Raw genomic sequence first — 18,664 nt, 5'->3', positions numbered from 1 at the left:
CAGGCTATATAACCACTCTCCCACTCCCTAATTAAATCTTTGTTTAATTAATTATTTTATTTTATTTTATTTTATTTTCTCACATGACAATTGAATTTTAAATTATAAAATTAGGAAAATGGTGTTACATTGACAGACGCCCAACGAATAGACCGAGTCCAACTTCCTTTTATTTTATTTTATTTTTACAATTTTTTTTTATTGCTCGCTTTTATTTTTTAACCACTGAAAAAGTCATAATACTTCATTAAATATATAATTTAATTGATAATTTAATGGAATTTTCGTTTTATAATACAAAAATAATGGAATAACTGTAGTTTATATTCTATGAAAAATTTAAATAAATAAATGATTTTTATTTAAGAAAACCCATGTGCTTGAATTTAAAAGAAAAAAAAAATAAAAAAAAAATAAAAATGATAGAGAATAAACACGTGGCAGATTAGATAAAAATTTGACTAGAAAATGGATATCAATTAATTGTGGCTTACGGCTCTTAGATAAGACGTACGGTTCTAACTTAGAAAAGAAAGAAAGAAAAATGAAATGAATTGAAAGAGAAAGGGAAGTTTTGTTACGTTGAATAATGATTGGTTTATTTATTTATTATTATTTTTATTTTTTATCCCTAATTAATTAAGTATTTTTATTATATTTAATAATTATATGACCTTTTTTATTTTTATTTTTTAAATGAATAATAAATTTGTGTCCGACCAGCAAGACCAAATTAACGCCGTCTTTGGTTGTAAACAAGAAGGTGATCTTCGACCGTGACTTGGTAAGTTTGGAATTCAACGGTGTACCTATCGATGCTCTACACAGAAATTCTTTCTTTGTGATGTTGTGAATTGTAATAGCTCGAGGTTTTACACTTTTAAAAAGTTTTCAACCAATTGAGAGATCTCATATTGGTTGGAGAGGGGATGCATGAAACGTCGGGACTATTAGGTGTCGAATTATGATTTCGAATTTTGGACATGAGGCGTTATAAATGGTATTAGAGTAATACTTCACAATAAAATGGGTTCAAGGATGAACCAACACAGAAGCTGGTGTGCATGTGACACTCGAGTAAAAGAGGGATATATGAATAAATTGCGACTACGTTCGAAACTCATGGACACTCACAGTAAGATGTAGTTTAAGGACAGAGAAGATCACGAAGGAGGAGGAGTTGACTGAAGAGCGTCAGACGTTATATGTTATTATTTAATTAAAAATGACACATAATTAAATAATATTATAAAACACATAATTACTCAAAAAATTTCCATTTTTTATATTCAATGAATGAATATTTTAAACTGTTTTTGATATATCAATTTTTTAAAATTCATAAATATATTAATATAAAATTAAAATTTTAAAGATGATATTTAAATTTATATATAATAAATTAATTAAAGTTTAAAATTTTAAATATATTGATAAATAAGTGAAAGTTCTTACAAACTATTAAAGAAAAATGTAAAGGTAAAAACATGTTTTTTTTTTCCTTCCCTTAATTACTTTATTAAATTTTTATTATGAAAAATCATGATATTTAATTTTTTTTAATGGATGGTATCAACAAAACTTTTTAAAATTTAAGAATATTTTTAAAATATTATTAAAAATACAAATATGTTTTAAAAAATAATAATCGTTTTTATCTAATTAAATTTTTTAGAAAACTTAAAATATTAATTTTTAAAAAATAAAAATTTATAATGTAATTATAAAAATAACATTCCATAGATAAACCAGGGTTAGAAAAGTACGTGCAGTTCTATTACTGGAAAGTACAATAGAAGAATAAATATATTATATAAAGAATATTATTGATTGGATTTATTTAATAATTTAAAAAGGGAATAAATTTATAAAAAATAGTCTAAAATATATATATTTTTTTCCAATATTCCAAAAATGTGTTCAAACGGTCCCGTGGACTCTGTTTAATGAAATGACAAAAGCACGAGAGATGTGAAACAGAGTGGAAAAACGGTCTACAAAACAAAAGTAAAATTAATTAATTTTTTTATATTATATTATTGGAAGTTATTTTTATTATTTTAAAACGAAATAATAATAATAATAATAAAAAGTATTATTATTCTTATTGTTTATTAATATGGAACGAAAATCAGCTCGAGGGAAATAAATATTAGAATTAAATTTTCTTGAACATGAAGAAATTATTGACAGATTTTTTTTTTTTTAAAAAAAATTAAGTCCCATTTCAATTTTAAAATCCAACATCAATATTCAAAATAATTGAATATTTTGTAGATGATTTTATTTCGGTCGTTAAATTTTAATATTAATTTTATTTCAATGCATAAATAACGCTTGATAATTTAATAAAAATATTTAAATTATCTCTAAATTTTGGAGTAGTACTTAATTTTTTTTTATAAAAAAAATACCATTTATCATTAATTTTAAATGAAAATTGTTAGTATTTGTTTTAAAAAAAAAATCTTAAATTTTTAAATTTTTCATTAATACTCTTCAACTTTCTTAAAAAATTAAAAAATACCCTTAATCTTATTTTTTAAAAATTAAAAATATTTTAAATAGACCTACTAACTTTCTATCATTAATACTTCTAAATTTTTAATATGTGGTCATAAATTATTTATCTACCGTTTAAATCAATTTCTTTATAATTATCATGAGCGAAAAAAAAAAACGGAAAATAAATAAATTATCTATTTCAAAGTTGAAATTTATTATATTAAATTTTTTTAAAAAAATTAAAAGTATTAAATACAACTCCTAAAAGTAACTATATATTATAAATTGAAGTATATATTTGGTATTATTGAAACTTTTCAAAGTTGAACGATGTTTCCGAGGTATTTTTATTAATTTACGTTTAAATTAAAATATATATATATAATTTTTTATGAAAAAAAAAATATAGAAATAAAATAAGGAAAAATGGAGCATAAAATATAATAATAAATCGTAAATGCAGGAGGCATGGTGTTGGTTATTTAGGCATAGAAAATAAAAATTGGGAGCAGATTTGGGAAATAATTGGGTGCGTCAATATTTGACTTAACAGAGTTTCAGAATTGTGATCCAAAGGGGTTTGATTAGGTAGGTTTTAGGGTTTGAAAAAATTGTATAATAATATGGATATTTGTCACGTTTGTGCCGTATAAAACAAACCATCCGCCAAACCGCATTACCCTGTCACATGCCTCCCCCCCCCCCCCCCCCCCAAACCCAAAACCTTATATATATCTATATATATAATCAACAACAAATTACTCATACTTTTCAAACCTTTATTTATTATTATTATTTTTTTTACCCGAATCACGCTCGGTTGAATTTTAATGTTGTTGTAACATGTCTGATAAGATAAGGAATCAACTACAAGGGGAATAAGATTCGGATTACCTTGTTGATCGAATATCTCAAGGCAAGAACATTGTTTGAGATTCGAATCACTCCACAAGCAAGATCGATCATGTCTAACTTGAATGACTCTTGTTGATCAAATATCTCAAACACTTGTTTGAGATTCGAATCACTCCACAAGCAAGATTGATCATGTCGAGCTTGAATGATTCTACATGCAATCTAAACTACATAGAATTGCAAAGAAACTTAGCCATTGGCTAAAGAAAAGCACAAATGCTTCTTTTACTCTATTTTCCAAGTCTACCTTACAAATACAACATACATGGCTTTATATAGCCTCAAAATGAAACTATTAAAGGCATTCCAAAAGTTGTAACATTCACACTTTATGGCCATAATTAGCCATTATGTAAATGTAACCGAAATGAAATAAAAAGTCTTAAAATACAATAACTCTAAATTATAACCCACCCAAAATTTACAACAATCAAACTTTATTCTTCTTCAATGTAGCATGAATTGAAACATATTTTGATAATTTTGACAACCTTTTCTTCACATCTTCATTGAAGTATATTGTATGATTGATGTCTCTCAGTTCATATCAATGTCACTCTTTGCGTCCTCCAAATATGTCAAATTTAAGCAATTGAATGTCCCATTCAGACCTATATGACAAATACTTTGTGATTAGAACCCTCCGTTGTTCTAAACACATGACCTGAGATTAGAGGTTTGAATCCTCGACCGACCTGTTAAATTATGAATTTAACTTTGATGAGGGGCGAGTTATAATAGAGGGATAAAAGGGAGGGTTAAGAGGCAATGAAGAGAAAATCTGTAATAATGTAAAAATCAAAAGGGGGTTGATAGGAAGGAGTTTGGGGTAATAATAATAATAACTAATAGAGATTAAAGGTGGATTAATGAGTTTGGGATTGGATTAGTCAACTCCATTAATCATTCCATTATATACCTCTTTTTTATTCCACCAAATTTTACTGCCATTTTTAATTTTAATATTCCGTGAGAAAAATACATTTTGGTTATTGTTATTACCTTTTTGATATGTCAAATATTGTTGAGTCTATGTCGATCTTATACCAAGATGATTTATCTATTTTGGTCGAGGAGGCCTCCAGGCAGAGGTCAAGACCCAGGTGGAAGGTCATGCCACTGAATAAATTTAAGATAGGTAGGGTTGGATTGTAACTTTATTTTCTTTCGGGTATATTAGGTCAATCCGACCAAAAAAAAGTCAACATGTGAATTGATCATAATTTTCGATTTTTTAAAAAAATTTCAACCCAACCAAAATGGTAAAAAAAAAAAACATGCATGTAATTTTTTTAATTACCAAAAATAAAAAAAATAAAATAAGTTATGAAACAAGAATTAAACAAATAAATAAACTTAGGACCAAAATGTAAAAATAATTAAGAGGAGAAAAAAGGGGCGCGTGTTGGGTGTGGTTAGTGGGGCGCGTGGAAGTTCTCTCAGCGACATAGTGACCGACTGATTTGGATAAGATGAGGGAACCCTCTGATGCAACCAATAAAGTTAGACTATTGCACTATAGTACCGTACACCATATCGCACTGAATCATCATCGTCATCATGTAAAAAGTAAATATTAGTAAATTTTACACCATTTTGTGTGAATTTTATTTATTTACTTTTAAATAACAATATCACATTTATATTTAATGTACGAGACAAATATAAAAATAATTAAAATAAATTTTTTAAAAAAGATTTGATTCATACAATAAATTCAATTCTTACAAATTCTTTGCTCGATCACTATAAGAAAGAACTGAAAATTTTTGTGAGAACAAAAATTAAAATAAAAAGTGGAGACGAAAAATAGTTTCCGAAAATCATTAATTCTAAATTTTAAGTCTTATATTATCGGATTATGAAATATAATTTATTGATAAAATTTTAAGATAGTCTTCTCTATAAATTATTTATTATTATTTTTAATCATTTTGAAAAAATATATATATACTTCCAAAGGCTAAATTTAAGAAAAAATGCAATAATTAATTTATTTATTTGTATTTTGAAATCATTATTTTAGTTAGTCTTAAAAGCAAAATCCAAATATGATATGATTTTGTTCAAAATTTTCTTAGATTATGGTTTCAACTTTAAATGGCCAAAATTTTAAGGTTTTTATTGCTTTCAAACTTCGTACATTACACAAGATTTGATCATCTTCTAATAATTCCAACATGTGACATTACAAAAGTAATAAAATAAAGTTAATTTGTTACAAAAAAAAAAAGTTAATTATGATAATATATTTATTTTATATAATTTTAATTAAAAATATGAAATATTTTGATCGATATTATCGAATTTTGATTCGTTCAAACTATTATCGTAAGCTGGGCCGTTCATGTCAAATATTGCACCACTCGCATAATATTTAATAAATAGAATCTAAATATTCTTAAATGACATTTATATATTTTTGTGATATATTAAAAGAAATAAAGAAGAATAATCCAACTTTTATTTAGCAAAATTTGAATTTGACAAAATAAAATATTGCAAATTTCACATTTTTTTATTAAACGTATAATACATTTACGAGTAATTAATAAAAGTAAAAATCTCGACCCATTTTATAAAAAATCAAGGGTAAGAAGCAAAAAAAAAAATAATAATAAAATAAAATAAAATATTGTTTACGATATAATTATATATATTTAATTTCATAATTATTTTTTATTTTTTATTGTTTATATAAAAATAAATATTAATTTAATGTTTGAAAATAAGTAATGAATTTTTAAAAAATATTCGTGGGACCCACGTGGGAGATTTAAAAAAAAAATATTTTTAAAACCAAAGGCAATGCCCACTGCTGCGAATAGGGAAAAAAACTATTACTCGCTCAGCTAAGCTGAGTCATTAACATTCGACCCACATGGACGTGTCTCCGTGAGCGGGATCACACTAACATAGGAACGGCCGTAGCGTATCATAGCCTCATGAAAGTTACCGATGGCAGACTCCGTAATTTCTTGCAAAAACCAGTGGCATTTATCTGACACTTCATTTAAAAGACTTTGGCAGGGATATGGTCATACATTTACAGATAAAGATAGAGAGAGAATGAAATAAAGAAAAAATAAAATTTAAATTTAAATTTAAATAATTTAAATTTTAGACAAGAGCCAGTGTGGGGGCCTCTCTCTCTCTCTCTCTCTTCGAAACAAGAGATAAGGACACATGCATGTTCCCATGGTTAAACTACCTCCGGTTAAAAACTAACCATGGTTACCTCTCTCTGTTTCTCTCTCTGTTTCATCACCAGTTCGTTTTTGAGTGGGAGAGACGACGCTGTTCTTCTGCATTTGTTTTCTCTCTCTGTCCGTCACTCTCTCTCTCTCATCTTCATCATTAGAATCGAATCCGGAGTTTAATTTCTGTACATATTTGTTTGTGTTCTTGTTCAAAGGATCTAATCGTTTCCATTTCGAACTCGGTTCGCTTTTCATTCGTCGTCATCATCTTCATTTTTGTATCCCGACTTCTTCAATCGCCTGAAATTCTCTCCTCCATTTTCGACCACTGCAGCCATTTTTGTTGGTTTTTGAGTTTCTTCTTCAGAATATTCCACTTTCTTTCCCCCAATCTCTCTGCAATTGCAGATCTAGGTTTTTGAACTGGTCGAGATGCAAGATTTGTTCTTATATTCTCTTCAGTTCCTTGGATCTGTCGACTTCGCCGCGGATTTTGAGTTTCATTAGAGAATCTGTTGGAGATCTGTTTGAATTTCTGGATTTTTTTTTGAGTTTCTTTCTTTATTTAGGGCTTCTCGAGCCTTTTTTTCCTCCTACGGTATGTAATGGTGCTGGATAAAGAGAGTTTTTCTCGTTTTCTTTTCGGAAGTTAAATATATTTTTTCTCAGAAAGTTTTTGGTTCTTCTTTTTCCTTTCCCTTGGGAAAGTTGCGTCCATTTTTAATTTTTTTTTTCCTGGAAAGTTTTTGGGGAATTTTCCGTTTGGATGCTGAGAAATCATGAATTATTTTCCCGACGAAGTTTTAGAACATGTTTTCGACTATGTAACGTCTCACCGTGACCGGAACGCGGTGTCGCTGGTGTGCAAATTATGGTACAGAGTTGAGAGATTTAGCCGGCAGAAGGTATTCGTCGGAAATTGCTATTCGATCACGCCGGAGAGGCTAATCGGAAGATTCCCCTGCGTTAAATCCCTAACCCTAAAAGGAAAGCCCCATTTCGCCGATTTCAATTTGGTTCCTCATGATTGGGGCGGCTACGTTCACCCTTGGATCCAAGCCTTCGCCAAGCGCCGGATTGCCCTGGAGGAGCTCCGTCTGAAGCGGATGGTCGTCACCGACGAGAGTCTTGAGCTACTCTCCCGATCCTTCCCCAATTTCAAGTCCCTGCTCCTCTTCAGCTGTGAGGGATTCACTACCAATGGCCTTGCCGCCATTGCTGCCAATTGCAGGTAAAGAACAAAGAAACCCTTTAATTACTCTTGCTTGTTGTGGCTCTGTATTGGTTTCTGAAACTTTTGTTCTGTCTGAGCTGAGCATTTTAAGGTTAGATGTTCTTCAGCTTCTGTGTAGATAGATCATTGATTATGTAGGGTTTTTGGTGATGAAATTATGCTTTTTTTGATGCATTTTCCTATCTGTTCGTCGTGGCGATTTCGTTCGGGTTAGGTTTCTGAGGGAGCTCGACCTGCAAGAGAATGAAATTGATGACCATAGTAATTACTGGCTTAGCTGCTTTCCTGAGAGCTGCACATCGCTTGTCTCTCTGAATTTTGCTTGCTTAAGAGGAGAAGTAAATCTAGGCGCTCTTGAGAGGCTTGTGGCGAGATCTCCTAACCTCAAGAGTTTGAGGCTGAACCGTGCTGTGCCTCTCGAAACCTTGCAAAATATATTGGTTCGTGCTCCTCAACTCGTCGACTTGGGCACGGGGTCTTACGTTCACGATCAAGATTCCGAGATCTACGACAATCTCAAGAACACCATTCTGAAATGCAAGTCGATCAGGAGTTTATCTGGATTTTTAGATGTTTCTCCTAGCTGCCTGGCTTCCATTTATCCAATTTGCTCGAATTTGACATCCTTGAACCTGAGCTATGCTCCTGGGCTTCATGGCATCGAGCTCATGAAGGTCGTTCGGTATTGCGATAAACTTCAGCGCTTGTGGGTACGATCATCCGACCTTTCTTCTACGATATAAACCTTTATATGTATATGTATATGATGAATGATGAGAAATGTTCTGGGTGATTGATTCTTGACAGATTCTGGATGGTATTGGTGACAAAGGACTGGAAGTTGTTGCTTCAACTTGTAAAGAATTGCAGGAACTGAGGGTGTTCCCATCCGACCTCTCTGGGGCTGGAAATGTTGCTGTCACGGAAGAAGGATTGGTCGCTATATCGATGGGTTGCCCGAAACTTCATTCGATATTGTACTTCTGCCATCAGATGACGAATGCTGCCCTTGTAGCTGTAGCAAAGAACAACCCGAACTTCATACGCTTCAGGTTGTGCATCCTCGACCCCACGAAACCGGACCCTGTAACTGGGCATGCACTGGATGAAGGTTTTGGGGCGATTGTTCAAGCGTGCAAAGGTCTTAGACGTTTATCTCTCTCGGGCCATCTTACTGATCGGGTCTTCTATTATATCGGTAAATACGCAAAGCATCTTGAAATGCTTTCGTTAGCGTTTGCTGGGGACAGTGACAAGGGAATGATTCACATACTGAATGGTTGCAAGAAGCTTCGCAAGCTCGAGATCATGGACAGCCCGTTTGGCGACATGGCACTTCTGCAGGACGTCGGGAAGTATGAAACAATGCGATCCCTTTGGATGTCCTCCTGCGAGATTACTCTTGGTGGCTGCAAGACGCTAGCGAAGAAGATGCCGAGGCTGAACGTGGAGATCATCAACGAGAACGATCTGTCGGAATTATGCCGTGACGACGGGCAGAAAGTAGGGAAAATGTATCTGTACCGTACATTAGTAGGGCCAAGGAAAGATGCACCTAAGTTTGTATGGACATTGTAGATTGAAGATACTTCTTTCCTTCCAAGGCGCTTTTGAATTACTTGTACCTTTCTTTCTGTTTTTAGGGCAACTGACCAGTGGGATTTTTATTTAGCTACGTGAGTTTAGTGTATTTTGGTGTTTATTGTAATTATTGGGAGTTTTTCAATTTCTAAGCTGCATTGATGTTATAGCCAGACTTCTTTGCAATTCAACTTCTCATTTCTCAAATGCTTCTTCAATCTCTCTTACTATTGCTCTGCTTCCTACCCCAGACTCTCCATGCCCATACATTCTGACGTCCGAAGATTGGTCGGGCCGAGCGAATCGGTTAACTTCAAAGTAGATTTGTTGTGCCAAAAGTGTGTTATGACATGTGATCGCCTCTGCCTCGTGGTAAGGCTGCATAGCAGTAGTTAGGGCATTAAGTAATGCAAGTGAATGAATCTCATCTCCTATCAAGGTCAGGGCTTACGCCCCTTTAGAGACAAGGAGAGGGGCGAGTAAAAGAGCTCGTTCTTCCATTTTTGATATTATATTCTAAAAACTCCCACCTTACAACTAGTATAATATAGCAAAAGCTATCGGCTTCAAAGTTCACCTGATTATTAGTGAAAATGGCATTCCATTCCATTTTCCATGTAACTGATTTAGATGCCGATGATGAAAATTTTGGATCTCCAACCTTTGGAAATACATGTTATCGATCAAATAGGTTGTTCTCAAATTTAGAAGAAATCTAGTATTAGTATCCGTGGTTCCAATTCCAAAAGTATATGATTGTGGTTATTATTGTAAAAAACGAAGCTTCATTCAACCATACACAACGCTCGTATGTATATTTTTTTTCAATTACGACTCTAGCTAACTTGACTCTACTCTAAGTCAAGTCCTAATACTCAACCTTGGCTCTACTTTCAGGCCGAGATTCTTCCGATGCAACCTCACATTCCCATTTATCGTCTAGGTTCTTTGGATACCAAAAAAGGAACAAAAATAAAATTAAAAAAAGGATGGAGGATTAAACCAAGTTCCAAATAGCATATTCTCCACAGAAACTTAGCATAAAAATCTCAAAGAAAGTTGAATCTGGATGACAACAATAAATAAGGATTCCAAGTCTACAAGTATTAACAATTATTTGTTCAGGTATATATATATATATATATATAAGTAAATAACAGCATTTAGATATCACAAACAATACAGATAGTTTACGATCACACAAACCAGAAACTGCAATTCTTATTCCAAGTGATGCGAAACACAGCTCGGCCGAAGAGACATGAACACAGCTCGGCCGAAGAGACCGAAAAAAACACACGGTCTATCGGAAGCAGGCCAAACACTCCTCCAACATACAACAACAACACAGTGTAGCTAAGCTGCACAAGACAACAAGTTTAAGGTTACACTCATAATCAAAAGATATTCTCCCTTGAATCCATATTTGGTACTAAAAGCTAAAAGAAGCCCCAGGAAGGATCTTATGATGTACTTGTGGCCACGGTTATTCCACACGTCTTAGACATTCGACATTCGATTTCTCTGGTGTCCAAGATTACTAGTTTACGTACTCGTTCGACCCTAATCTTTCAGCATCCATAGGAGGAAAATGGCATAAGCTTAGGTAAATGCTAAAACATAACCAATTGCAAGAAGGCAAGTCCCCAATAAGAAAAGGGATCAAACAAGAAAACAACATGTCGAACGAGATCGAGCTTGTTTCGCTATCTCACGCACAAGAACGTTAAAACAGCGACGAACATGGATGAGAAAAAAACAGAGCAAAACATGAAAAGAGACAGTCCAATTCAACAGTTTAACCAAAGCTATATAACATAATTAGAGGAAGAAAGGATTGGATCATAAGGTAGCATTAATGGGGAAGCATCAGATTATCTGTGCACCAATTGAAAAATTCTGCTTAGTTCATGATAACAAGAACAAAGATGATTGTTATTGGTTCGAGATAGCTCCTTGTATCGAGTGTTTTCAAAATTCTAAGTCAAGTTTTGAGAACTCAAATGTTTATTTAAATAAGCACGATTTTAACCAAATAATTATCAAGCAGACTCGAGACTATTGCGAGATGAAATTGTTCGAGACGGATGGAACAATGTGGCTGACAATTCTACATTGAGCAAGATTTTTAAAATGTAATTCAAATTGAAAGAAGATCAAGAAACGCCTTCGATGTTTAAACAGCTTGATCATAACATTCATTGAAAATCCAAATCCAAATTGAATTCCTGATTTCCAAATCCAAATAAATCGACAAAACATTCATTGCACAAGAACAATCAATTTTCACAACACAGAATCAATCGATCAATCAATCAACGAGATCACGAAGACAAGCAAACAAATCAAAATCGTGTCAACAAGAATCGAAGAAATGGAGGAAAACGTACCATCCATGAAGGAAGGAGGAACAGTCATTTCGATCATCGTAATGATAGTGCTGATGACAATAAGGCGGTGGAGGAGGGCCCGGCGGAGGAGGAGGAGGCGGCGCCGATGGAGAATATCCATCGTAGAAATAACCTTGATATCCTTGATGTGGCGGCGGAGGCAGCGGCTGATGGCCGGGATATCCAGGCTGCGGCGGACGGTACCCTATGGAAGAGAAGAAAAAAATGAGATGAAATGAAAATGGAAAATCAGAATCAGAAGAAGAAGAAGAAGCGGATCTCACCGGGAGGAGGGTAGGTTTCCGGCGGAGGATGTTGGTAGCCGTAGGGGTAATTCATAATTCTTCAGAAATGGAGAAAAATGGAGATGAGGAAGAAAGAAGACGATATAAATGATGAGCGAATCGGCTGTCTGCCTTTGTTTACTGAACGTGGTGGGTCTCTATCCTCTTTGTTGCAACTGTAAGCATTTATAACTTTGGATATTTACACAACATACCCAATCACAAAACTTTTAAATAATTGCATATTGGGTACCTCAATTATATTAAATTATAAGTTAAGCCCTTCCACCTTTAACAATTAAGTATTATGTTAGATATAAAATTAAAATTTTTAATTATATATTAAAATTTTTAATTATGTTTATGAGGAATTTTTTTAATTCAGTTTAAGAACTTGTCTTCAATCCCGTGAGCTAAGCAAGGCAAATCTTTTTGTATTGAGTTGACGAAGAGAAGAATCGTAGCAACTCGATCTGGAACCGTAGCAACTCGATCAGGTAAATCTTTTTGTATTGAGTTGACGAAGAGAAGAACCGTAGCAACTCGATCAGGTAGTCAAACTATGATGAGAGTTTCGTAAGACGTACTTTTAAGGTTTGTGAATCTAAAAATTTAGTGATTTAATTCGAAAGATAAAATACTTATATACTTGAAAAATAATAGACCTATTAGATATAAACTCATATTTTTATCAGGGTAAATTAATATTTAATGGCCATTAAATATTAGGAAATATGGAATATCACCAAATTTATTAAATATAAAATTAAAAAATTACCAAATTCTTTTAAACTATGGAACTTATTAAATCTCTATGGTTTATATCTCTAAACACCATCTTTCAAAAACATTTTTGGATAAAATGTACCCTTATTTTAATTTTTACATTTACAAAAATGCCATTAACATTAGATATTAATAAATTATTTTTATTATTTAGATGTTTAAAAGTGTAACTTCTTTCTCTTTGGTTAACTGCAAATTTATAAGTTATATTAATTTTTATGTTTAAATTAATATCATAAGTAAATACAATCATTTTTTTTTTCTTGGGGAACAATTTATAGGGTAATGTACCATATGAATTTATAGAAAAAGGAATTAAAAGAAAGTGTCGACGGTCACCGACGATGAAATTGAGTATAAATTAGAAAAGTTGAACCCTAAACCACACCAGCGTCGTCCGACTGTTAAGAAATCATTGTCGTCGTCGGAAGAGGTAACGGGGAATTGTCATACACCAATCCAACGGTCTCAACAGGGAATCAAATGAGGGGCAAGACAAGATCGGGACCGATTCTACAATTTAACGGGGAATTGGACGAGGGGCAAGACGAATGGGAAAATCATTAGCCATCCAACGGGGAATTAAACGAGGGGCAAAATAGGAACGGGAAATCATCGACCGCCCCGAGAATGATCCCCCTCAGATTTGTCCAGAACGAACACAAGGCAAAGAAAATGGGAATCAGAATCATGTCTAAGAAAGAAGAAACAAGTGAGTAATATGATGAACAAATCCGACATGACTTAAAAACAAACAGCTCAACTACTGGACCATGTGTTTAACTGACTCACGTGCGTGTCTATAATTAGCTCTGTTTCCTCCGGCTCTACTACTCATTAGGGATGGATGAACAAAAACTATCAACTCAAAAAGTTTCTGTACCTTTGTGCTAACCCAACAAATATATCAACCAAACATATCCTCAATTTGGGTGGCGGATCAAAAGTAAAACACAGCTAAGAACTACTTCCCGGTCAGCGATTAACGATTAACGCTTCTTCTTGCTTCCTTTTGCAGCAGATTTCGATGGGCTGGCCACAAGATAGACGAACAGAACGACAAAGGAGACCACCGAGATCAGGGAGCCATACTTAGCGAGCAGCCTCTGCAGGGAGGAAAAAGGAATCTTGTGTGAATAAAAAGACAGACATTCATTCTATTTTCTTATACAACTTAAGTTTTATAGAAGAATGGAGAGCACGGAATGGATCGTACCTTGACCTGTTGAAATTACGCCCCGGTGAAAGATAAATTCCATGCAAAGGCAAAAAGATTGTTACATTAAACCAATTTGAAAAGAATACATCATTAAGCTTGAAGTGGGGAGAAAAATAAGGGATGAACTTACCCACTCAAACTTCTTCTCTGGTGGCCTATCAGCGAGGACATCCAAAGGTAGAATTGGGGTTGATAAGGCCTCCTACAGCAATCAAGAAGAACACGGTAAAACGACTGGAACCTTACGTAACCAGACTAAAATCATTATTGAAAGGATATTTGACCTGTAAAGCAGACTTCGTAGGGACACGGAACGTGATAACAGCAGGAGAACCATGGAACATTCCTTTTGTTTTTGCTTCTAATTCAAATGAATGAGATAAATGACCACCACTGTCAAACAGCAGATCTTTGTGTTAGTGGCACGAAAACCCAATGGAGGGTACCATGGCATATAGGAAAGAATACTAAACAAATCATATCACTTACGCATCGAGTCTTTCCCACGATTTGGATGTCTCGCCACTGACAATATCAAAGACATCTCCTGGCCAGCTTGCATCGTTCAGAGTAACATCATATGCGGTCCTGTAATCGTTATAAGTGAAAATACCAAAAAGAGGGTGAAGATTAGAAACCAGGCTACTTAGAAATGAAAATATATAAAAGGCAACAGAGCAACGGGATAAAAGAAAAGATTCCCTCAAATCAGGGATTATAAGATAGGAAACATGTCAAAAAACATCTCGGGAATCCCCTTCCAAGCTTCTCATGATATGTATCATGCAAGACAAGTAGATAATTCTGCTACTTTGATCTAGACAGTTTCTAATGCCAGTTAATGCTCATCACACACACACAGCCCTCCTCTCACCACGGCTACCGTTTATAAACAAATAGAATTACATCAAATTGTAAAATTTCTACAAAATATCACTGGAAGAACAGTTTATATCTTCCCGTTGCAGGGCAAATGGCAGCCCTAATGAATTTTTTTTTAATGTGAAACAAGATCTAGGCACTAACTCCTGGAATGGCAACGAATATCATGGCTGATCGAATATTCTGACTGTCAATGTAGTAATCATAAAAAAAAAGTGACCTGTTCAACCCTTTTGCGAAATTTACATAGAAAATCCAAAATACAGAATTTATTGATGCAGCTAGGAGAGCTACGCCTGGTTCCAGTTCATAATAGCATTCAAGATCTTTGTGTCAAACCAAGAACCAAGACATTACGAACTTTTCCACAATTCATAAAATAAAAATGCACCAAATTTCACAGCTATGAAAGCATCTAATCTTCTATCAATTGGGAACATTTTCCTGACGCCTGAATCTAACATTTATATCCCCGAGACGACAACTTAAAACCAATCACATGAACAGAAGGAAGCGAAAAAAAAAAAAAGTACAAAGTACAAACAAAACCAATTTAGATCCAGAACAAAAAATATGAATCAAACCACGCATGCGCAAAGAACGATTCGATCTACATCTCAGAGGCCACTTGATGAGTAAAGCTCATTCCAGAAAACAAAAGCGAAATCAGATTAAAAAAATTAAACAAAACATACGAAGATCCCTGATTGTAAATTTCGATTGAGACCGAGACGCGTTCGACGCCGGATTTGAGACGAGTGAGCGTCGCCTTCTTGTGCGCAACAATGAACGGGACATCGGAGCTTGCGATCGTTGACGAGACGAACAGAAAAGCCAGGAGGAGATGGATCAGATTCGCCATGAAATCGTCGGGATTAGGGCCACAGAGATGATCGGCGGAGACGAAATGGGACTTTGAGAAGAAGGAGCCGTCGGATAAAATAGGTACGCAAAAGTGTGGAACAATCAGAGAACATATGATGATTTTTTAGAACCCCACGAAATTTCAACAGGGGTAACCTAGTCATTTCCCTCAAGTTGAGAACTCCACAAATTTTAACAGGGGTAACCTAGTCATTTCGCTCTAGAGGAAGCTGATATTGTCCCTAGAAAATATATATTTGTTTCTTTTTTTCTTTTTTTTTTTTCAATATATATATATATATTTGTTTGCGTTACATATATTTATTAAAATTTTATTTAAGTATATAATTATTTTTCTCTTAATTATTCTTTAATTACCTTTAAAATAAATTTAAAATCGTTTGAAATGTAATTTTTTTAAATATATATTGAAATTAAGTTATAAATCTAAATTCTTATAAATATATATTGTAATTTGTTTCAGTTTTGATTCGAACTCTTGCCCATTGACCGTAGAAAGTAAAATTGGCAGTTTTTTCAAAGTAATAGGTAACCCACGTGAACAATAGAGCTTGATTCCATTACCAAATCGATACCATTTTCGATGCTATTTTTAAATTCAACTAATTTCCAGCACGCAAAGTTATTTATTTACTTTCTTTTTTATATAAATAATACCAATAATTCAATTTAATTTATTATAAATTCATAAAGCAGGTAGGATATTTGATTCCGATCACTTGGGCCTCAATGTAATGGGCCGATTTGTCGGCCCAACAAGACAGGCCCTTTCAAATCCCAAATCAAATTAGAATGTCCAATGTGTTAGAACCCATAATATATTTAATTTATTTAATTTTTGTTTCTAAACTTCAAAATGAAAATTTTAATATTAAATTTTTTTAATTGCCTAGTATATAAAGTTTAAATCTGTATATTAACTAATTTATTAGTAATTATATGATTAGTGAATTAATATATATATATATATATATTAAAAATATTATATAATTTTGGAGAAAATAAAATATGAATTATTAACTTAGTTTGGTTTGATTAAAGATACAAATAAACCAACATTCCGGACCCACAGATCCTAAGAGCCGTGAAATATAAGTAATCCGTCGTCGTTTTGATTCCCAATGTATCCGTTAAGATTTGGGAATTGTTCAACTCCTCATGGAACCCCACCGCCAGCCGTCCACACCACAAATATTTGTTTATTACCTCTCCACCTTATTTTAATTATAACATTAAATATTCGCCCATATGTTCACCCACTTTAAAATTTATATTTAAAAATTTTACCATTAATTAATTTATTAGATATAATTTTAAATTTATAGTTTTAAAAGTTTGGTAATCAAATAAATATAATTTAATTTAATTTTTGAACTTTTCATATAATGAAATATTGGGTTTATATTATAAAAATATTTAAAAATAAAAATTTAAAAGTGCATTGAGTTATGCTCCCCTTGAAATTCGAAATAATAAAAAATGATTTGACAAAGCAATCTCTTGTCTGGTTACATCTTTCATGACTATTCTTTTCATCCTCTTATAAGTGAACCGACATAGTTGTCATCATGTGTCCATCAAATCCCATGTTAAATTTTCATAGCGAAAAAATGCCTAAATTTTTTAGAAAATAGCTCTTGTCCTCGATAGACCACGCATGTTCGAGTCCGCAGTGATAATTGTCCCACGAAAACTCGCTTTCACTACTACTTCGAAGGATTCCCTTACCTAAGTGTAACAACTTAAGTCCACCACTAACTGATATTGTCATATTTGACTTTCTCTTTCAAACTTCCTCTCTCAGTTTTAAGATGCTTATGATAGGAAAATGTTTTTATACATTTATAAGAATGATTTGTTATTCTCTACAATTTACGTGGAGATCTTACAATTTGAAATATCTCCTAGTAGACATGTTTTAAGACTTTAAGAAAAAATTCAGAGATGTCAATATCAGCTAACGGTGGGCTAGAGCTGTTACACTAAGCCACTGCATATGAGTCGTCAACTCATCTTTCAACGAGCACGTGGTCAAAGTCTTGAGAATATGATTTTAGGTTGTTGTCCCATCATTTGAGATCTCAGTTTTCCTTTATATTATAATAACTTTTAAAACAAATGATAAAGTTTTAGGTTTTTTTTTTTTTTTTTTTTTTTTTTTTTTAAATTTAAGCAACCAATTTGCATGTATTTAAATGATTAATTAATAAATTATTTACTTTTTATTTTGAATATGATTAATTAATTAATTGATATCTATTTACCAAAATTAGTTAAATAAAAAAAATGATATATGATTAAAATATACTCAATTCAAATTATAAATGAAAGTGTATTAAAGTAATGTAATTTACTAACATTATCGGATAATTAGTTAATAATATTTAAAAATATATATATATATATATATATATATATAAATTAAAATTTCAATCACTATTATTAATTATTCATTAGAATCAATCGATGAGCTCATTAATCATTTATTATTAATATTCTGTAATTATAAAATACTAGGGGTTGTAACAGTTGAAGTCCACTGCTAGCCGATATTATTCGTTTTAGTCTGTTATTCGTTAAGCCGTTAACCTCACAATTTTAAAACGCGTCTATTAGGGAGAGGTTTCTACACCTTTATAATAAATATTTTGTTTCAATCTTGAACTGATGTGAGATCTCACAATCCATTCCCTTGAGGGCCAACATTCTTCCTAGCACATCGACTAGTTCTCGTTTTGATATCATTGTAACAACATAAGTCCATCGCTAGTCGACATTGTCTA

At 32.7% G+C, this 18,664-nt stretch overlaps 3 protein-coding genes across 3 annotated transcripts; 1 reads left to right on the top strand and 2 right to left on the bottom strand.

Moving 5' to 3' along the window:
- The first annotated feature begins 6,685 nt into the window (after positions 1–6,685).
- LOC111790421 (protein AUXIN SIGNALING F-BOX 2) lies at positions 6,686–9,642 on the top strand. Its single transcript, XM_023671307.2, has 3 exons — positions 6,686–7,851; positions 8,069–8,564; positions 8,662–9,642. The coding sequence occupies exons 1-3, from the start codon at positions 7,400–7,402 to the stop codon at positions 9,430–9,432; spliced, it is 1,719 nt and encodes a 572-aa protein (XP_023527075.2). The 5' UTR covers positions 6,686–7,399; the 3' UTR covers positions 9,433–9,642.
- An 828-nt stretch (positions 9,643–10,470) lies between these two features.
- Positions 10,471–12,272, bottom strand: LOC111790428 (uncharacterized). The gene is made up of 3 exons (XM_023671315.2): positions 12,110–12,272; positions 11,826–12,030; positions 10,471–10,796 (listed from the first exon to the last, which is right to left on the bottom strand). The coding sequence occupies exons 1-3, from the start codon at positions 12,162–12,164 to the stop codon at positions 10,739–10,741; spliced, it is 318 nt and encodes a 105-aa protein (XP_023527083.1). The 5' UTR covers positions 12,165–12,272; the 3' UTR covers positions 10,471–10,738.
- A 1,316-nt stretch (positions 12,273–13,588) lies between these two features.
- Positions 13,589–15,969, bottom strand: LOC111791560 (translocon-associated protein beta (TRAPB) family protein). The gene is made up of 6 exons (XM_023672947.2): positions 15,692–15,969; positions 14,604–14,702; positions 14,399–14,507; positions 14,245–14,316; positions 14,112–14,117; positions 13,589–14,001 (listed from the first exon to the last, which is right to left on the bottom strand). The coding sequence occupies exons 1-6, from the start codon at positions 15,856–15,858 to the stop codon at positions 13,885–13,887; spliced, it is 570 nt and encodes a 189-aa protein (XP_023528715.1). The 5' UTR covers positions 15,859–15,969; the 3' UTR covers positions 13,589–13,884.
- Positions 15,970–18,664: the final 2,695 nt, after the last annotated feature.

The sequence above is a fragment of the Cucurbita pepo genome, chromosome 3 (genome assembly GCF_057944985.1).
Source record: "Cucurbita pepo subsp. pepo isolate OVF chromosome 3, ASM5794498v1, whole genome shotgun sequence".
Taxonomy (NCBI): domain Eukaryota; kingdom Viridiplantae; phylum Streptophyta; class Magnoliopsida; order Cucurbitales; family Cucurbitaceae; genus Cucurbita; species Cucurbita pepo.
The sequence above is the reverse complement of the archived record's forward strand: the minus strand, read 5'-3'. Positions and strand labels throughout refer to the sequence as shown.